Below are 6,617 nucleotides of genomic sequence, written 5' to 3' on the forward strand. Positions count from 1 at the left end.
GAGAATGTCATATATCAGAAAAAAGTAGCAGCAGCAAATGCTGGAGAGGTTGTGGGGACAAAGGAACCCTCCTGTGCTGCTTGGGAATGTAAATTGATCCAAGCCCTGTGGAGAGCAGTCTGGAGAAGTCTCAGAGGCTAGAAATGGGTGTATCCTATCACCCAAAAATTCCTAGGGATATATCCTAAGAAACCAAGCACACCCATCCAAAAAGACCTATATATATCCATGTTAATGGCAGCACAATTTGTAATAGCCAAAATCTGGTGGCAACCTAGGTGTCCAACAACAGATGAGTGGCTACAAAAGCTGTGGTATATATACACAGTGGAATATTACCCACCAATTAAAAGTGATGTAGTCACCTTCCTTACCTAATCTTGGATGGAACTTGAAGGAATCATATTAAGGAGCTAAATCAGAAAGAGAAGGATGGGTTAAACGCACATGGTGCAAAGCACAAGGACCGGTGTAAGGATCCCGGGATTCAAGTCCCCTTGATCCCCACCTGCAGGGGAGTCGCTTCACAGACGGTGAAGCAGGTCTGCAGGTGTCTCTCTTTCTCTCCCCCTCTCTGTCTTCCCCTCTTCTCTCCATTTCTCTCTGTCCTATCCAACAATCTAACAATGACGATATCAATAACAACAACAATCATAACTACAACAATAAAACAACAAGGGCAAGAAAAAGGAATGAATAAATAAACATTTTTTAAAAAAAGAAAGAGAAGGATGAGTATGGGATGATCTCACTCACAGACAGAAGTTGAGAAAAAAGGACAGAAGAGGAAACACAGAGCAGAACTTCACCTTTGATGTACTGCAGCAAAGTAAAGGTCTCAGGGGTCCAGGGGCCTCACAGGCCCTAGTACATGATGCTGGAGGAGGACTTAGGTAGGAGGTGAGGTTGTTTTGTAGAAAACTGAGGAATTTTACACATGTAACAGCAACTGTATTTACTGTTGACGAGACAGCATTAATCTCCTCCACTAATGAAACATTTAAAAATAAAATAAAAATTAAAAAGGAGTAAACAAACAAACAAAAAAAAGGAATGCTAATGACTTACGTGATTCAAAATGAATGGAAAAGATCTAAGCTTCAGTTTATAGTAGTACCTTTGGTAATAAAAATGATCTAAAAATGGTTTCTCTAGAGCCTCTGGGCCCAATTAATGAAATAAAAAAGAAAAATAGCTGGACAGCCTTTCCCCTATCCAGCATACTTTCCAAGAAAAACAATTGTTAATACTAAATAAGCTGAGAGCCTATGATTTAAAAACAGTTCCAGGAAGAAAACATTCTTTAGGATAAAAACATATCTCCTTCTGGAATCATCATGCTTCGCCAAGGCAAAGAAGTGTGGTATAATATGTAATAAATTCTTGGGCCAGCAAAAAAGTTTACTTGCTTAGTGCACTTGCTTTGTGTCTTATATGAGGCCCAGGGTCAAGTCTTGCCCCCACTGCACTGAAAGGAACTTCAACGCTATGGTATTTTTCTTCCTCTATCTCTCTTGTTCGAAAATGCTCAGCCTAAAGTGGTAAAAGTCTGGTGATGTAAAAAACAAACAAACAAAAAACTGATTCACAACTTCTTATGTTGAAAAGTCGAGAACAAATAATTTCCATACCACAGGAATTTATTGTTACTAAAAGTTAAATTTCCTTCCTGTCTCTCCCAAATCACTCAGATTTTTTTCCCTTTCTTTTTCTATATGATATGAACACTAAATTTCTATTTTTTATAAAATACAGAAATATTCACTGATGCTTGATAGATTCAGGAATTCAACAATAAGTTAATTCAAATATTCCATGTACTATTCAGACCAAATGAAGTAATGATATCTAGACTTAATTTTCTGTAAGTAGGATGGGTGTATTTCTATCGATGATTTTTCACTTCAATTTCATCTTTAATCTCAGGTATATATTTTTTCTCAGTCCTCTTATTTTTTTCTCCTTTTCACCCAAACAACCATTAAAACATTACTCCATGCTTGGGGTCAACATTTTTCTCTATTTGTCCTAAATAGTGACAAGACTCCAGATTTAGGAAACAACTGAAAAAAAAAATTGTAGGAAACAAAACTGAAGAGTAAGCATTTGAGTCCACATTGGTTTCACAACACAACAAATAAGTCCACAAGAAATTTCAAATCCAGAATACAAAAACGGTTTTGAAAATATTAGCCCTTCTCCAAGGTTTGGTTTAGTTTATACAAGTTCATTTTAATAACAGAAGCTAGGGGCAAGTTGTTTTACTTCTAAACCTATGAATGAGTGAATTATATCAACAATGTCCTCATTCTTTATTAAACCTTTTGTCTTGAAGAACTCAAAATAATAGAGGATATAATATGAGTTTTCTGGAAAGACACCTGGAAGGATTTTGATAGTGTCATGTTGGGAAAGTCTGATTTACTGCTAATAAACTGCAGTTATTGTGTCTGTAATAAAAATAATGATGATCACTAGAATTACTTCATATTTTACACAATACATACACGATAGTAACAACACACATGCACACACACACACTTGAATGCAAAGCACAGAGCACTAAGCAAGCTGCAATTTTCTTTGAATTGGTTTCTGAATCAATGACAATTTGCTCATTACAGTCTTGCTCTCAAGACCTGAGCAATACTATTTCATGTTTCATTTGGCCTGCAGGATTTATGGAGACATCAAGTTAGAAAACACAAAATGACCATCCCCTGCATTCTAACACATCATTTGGAATATTTAAGAGATCCTTCTCCTGATTCTTTAGTTAGAAAGGAGAAACAGACATTAAAGACTATCACTGTATATTATTATTATTCTGTTAGTCACTATTAAACAAAATACTTTCTTTTGCATCTATTCAGAGAGAAAAATTCTTCAGGGAATATGCATATCATCAAAGCAAACTACCTTTAGCAAAATATCAAGTTCCTTATATGAAGACACCAAATGCTTTTATAAGATGTCATATGATTTTAAAAGCTCCTTTATTTAAGAAAATGTAGTAGGTCAACTTGAAATGCAAAGACTTGTTTCACATCAACAAATAAACTAAATACTTTTCAGTGGAGAAAACAATCTGGTTATATGATAAAATTACAGAATGAGGTTTTGCTTGTGACTCATTTTCCAGAAACATCAGTCAAAAATTGGGGAGCACAAATTTAAAAATGATGTTAAGGGGAAAAATAATAAGTCATCAACTGTTTATCTTATTGCAGTTCATATACCAAAGCCACCTTGAATATGCTCATGATTCAGATGTAGAGATACTGAGACATCACTTGCAACTTAAAAGTATAGAAAGAATATATATAGTTTTTATTCATCCTGTCATTCTGTGTGTCTAAAAACCTACTACTAGTAGAGACAGGATCACCATAACAACAATTTATTTGCTAAGGTGGATCAATAGATGTGTTTTCATTAAATATGCTAATGACATATGCTAGTTTTGACTCATTTAATATACATGTTATTCCTCCTATTAGCACATTTACATTTCAAAAATCTGGTCCAATGAATAAAATGCACCATACATAAGATAATAAGTTCCTCCATAGAAAATTACTGTTAGGTTGTATAATTTTAATTAAATTATTATTAAAGTTCTGATGAAAATATAAATCACAGTGTCTACCACATAATGGTATGCAGTAAGCTAGAGAGAGTATTTCCTAAGGCATTGATTTCATATAGTTCTACAATATTTTAATGACTTATCTGAATATAATAAGGAACTCTCATAAGAATAAAAATTGAGGTACAGAGTATTTAACTTTTGTAGTAATTTATTTTGACAGACTTCAGTACATATATGAGGCTGACCTTAAATACTAACAATCTATGTCTAAAATCTACTGTCAATGTTTACTTATAATCAAGTATGATTAATTTAGCCAGTTGGTTCCTGGCAGTACTTCCAGTAATGGAAAATTATCATAAGCCAATATATCTAGAATGTAACAGCCTGTACTTTTATTGTCTGTCCAGACTCTTTTCACATCAGGTCTGTAATGAAAAGCTAAGTCACAAACAGAGATATTAAAAGATACACAATGGGGCTTCTGTTCTCTGAGAAAATAAAAATCAAATTTTCAATAGCCCATAAAGTAATTTGAAGGTTCCCATTATATAATCCTTCAACAAACAATTAAATTACATAGCCTTTTTTTTTTCATTTAACAGTCCAGCTGGTCGATATCTTAATACACATAATCCATTTAATAAAGTAAATCAAAGCATATGTTTAAAGTTTTTGGTTCATGAAGAAAAACAGTTGGAACGCACTTAAGCAAGAATTAAAGTAAAATATTCATAGTGTTAGATTTGATAGCAGAATTAGGTTTTTCAAGAAAGAATACATGTTCCAAATGGTGTGTCCTGTTGTCCTTTCAGCCCCATTCATAAAGTGCCTTTCTGTTATGCAATGAATCAGTCTGCTGGTAATGCAGGTTAGCATCTACCGTTCACTAACTGTACATACAAATGAAAAAGCATCATTCATTTTTCCCTAAAAACAAACTTAACCTAGATGCTTGGGCAGAAGCACCTTTCCACTAGAGTTGTTTGTTATTTCTTAAAGGCGGTAAACCTAAGAATGTGACTGAAATGAAAAATCAGAAACAACAATAAGTGGGCATTTCACTTAGGAGGTGTTCTGAAATAAAGGAGTAAACCAATTCTGTGGACACTGATAAAGATCTAGCTTCGAAGATATGCCAAGACTCAACATGTATGGTATATTCCACTTGTACTTAAGAAAAGGGAATGTTGGGGATTTTAACTTTTTTTTCTTTCTTTAAAAAAAGGGGGGGTTCCTTTTTTAATGAGCTCTTTGCCAAGCAGAAACCACTCTATTCCAGAGAGCTCTCAGTACTGAACCCAACCTCAAATCTGATCACTTGCACCAAAATCAACAAGACTGCATGGTTCTTACCCCCCCCCCCTTTGGCTTGGATTTACATTTTAGGCTGACACTATCATCCTTGGAGAACTTGGGAAGACAACAAACACTCCTACCCTTCATCAAGATAAATCAGTCACAAAAGAACCCCAACTCAGTCTCCAAGACTAATTCAGAGTCATATCTTCCTGACGCTGTTAACTGGCTACGGAAGAAGGGCAAACGGAAGAAGAAGGAGAAGGAGGAGAAGGAGGAGGAGGAGGAGGAGGGGAAGGGGAAGGGGAAGGGGAAGGGGAAGGGGAAGGGGAAGGGGAAGGGGAAGAAAAAGGGGAAGGGGAAGGGGAAGAAGAAGGGGAAGGGGAAGGGGAAGAAGAAGGGGAAGGGGAAGGGGAAGGGGAAGAAGAAGAAGAGAGCTGCCCAGACCTTCCTTTAAGTCCGGAGTAGTGTGCGCCTGGAGTGAGGGGAAAAACAACTCTCTCAATTCCTTCCGAAACATTTTCCGAACAGACCCACCTGCATGGGAGCTTCGTGTCTCATTGTTCGCAAACTGTTCTTTGTGGCTAGGACACGGCTGGCCCAAGCTCCGGGTCTAGCGTGTGTAGCCCGAGCGCTGAGGATTCCACACTCTGTACTCGTGGGGTTCGCTAACCGGTTCCAACATCAGCACCGGAGCTGTCCCCTCTTCAGTCTGCACATGCGTACTGGACGGAAGCCCTCCCCACTCCACCTCCCATGCGCTCTTGGGAATTGTGGTTTTAATACAAGTGAATACTAAGCAAAGCGACCAAGCTTGGACTACACCTCCCAGCATTCAGATGGGCTGCCTGTACCTCCCAACGGGGACTTGGTCCTGAGTCTCCCGCACCTCCTATAGCTTTCGCTGGCGGTTGCTGCTGCTATCTCGCTCCCAGTCCATTTCTATTTCCCAAGGAGGCGCAGGCGAAAGGACCCTGGCTCACCTTAACTGAAGGGTGTTTTTGCTACCAACCGCCTTCTGGAGCTAGCTTGTGATTTTCTATTTAGGAAAGGAAGCCTGTGTTATTTTCTGGAACTCTCCGCCCTACACCTCTCCATCCAGAATCGTGAAAGTGTATACATGCCTATAGGCACAGTGGGGTGGTTTTACAAATCTCGTTCAACAAATGCGGAGAAGAAAGACAGTCAGCAATGCACACATAAAAAAATATGTAATTTACTAGAATAAATATATTGAGAAGGCGCAAGCGCGCGCAGAAATACAGAGAGAGAGAGAGAGAGACTCCCACAAAGCAAGATTTCATGCAGAAGTCGTTTCTCCGACTTACCTTGCTGTACAGTTCCATTGCAGCTCGAGGTTCTGATATTTCCAAGTATTGCCTTCTATCAACACTATGAGTTAGGGTTGTAAGCAGGAAGCGGAGCTGAACTGCATAGACACAACACAATGGAATGAATGGGTGGCGACTAGTGGAGGGAGAAATGAGACTCGTGAAGAGAGCTGATTTAAATAGATGGCCTCTTTCCTCTAGAAGGGAAGCGTGGATTCTTCAAGTGGCAGCTGCAGAGAAAGGGCTGATCTAGGTAGTGGCAGGAGCGCGCTGGCGCTGGGCAGCCCCTCTCTTCAGGCCCTTCCCCCAGGCACTTTCTACCGTCATTAGAGCGCACAGCAGCTGCTGGTCCTGGGCTTGGGATCTGATAGGGCACTGGGCTATTTACCCAAAGC

The 6,617-nt window shown here is 38.5% G+C and overlaps 1 protein-coding gene across 2 annotated transcripts in view; it reads right to left on the minus strand.

Annotated features, from left to right (window-relative positions):
* RAB3C (RAB3C, member RAS oncogene family) overlaps positions 1-6,389 on the minus strand; it is a 248,921-nt gene extending 242,532 nt beyond the window's left edge. Inside the window, exon 1 of one of the 2 annotated variants that reach the window (XM_016185469.2) lies at positions 6,220-6,389. In XM_016185469.2, the coding sequence (XP_016040955.1) occupies positions 6,220-6,237 (18 nt within the window). In that variant the 5' untranslated portion in view covers positions 6,238-6,389. Of the gene's footprint in view, positions 1-5,428; positions 5,589-6,219 lie in introns of those variants that run through there. The other variant, XM_007516896.3, reaches the window with a different exon arrangement.
* Between the last annotated feature and the right edge of the window lie 228 nt (positions 6,390-6,617).

The sequence above is a fragment of the Erinaceus europaeus genome, chromosome 5 (assembly GCF_950295315.1).
Source record: "Erinaceus europaeus chromosome 5, mEriEur2.1, whole genome shotgun sequence".
Classification (NCBI taxonomy): Eukaryota; Metazoa; Chordata; class Mammalia; order Eulipotyphla; family Erinaceidae; genus Erinaceus; species Erinaceus europaeus.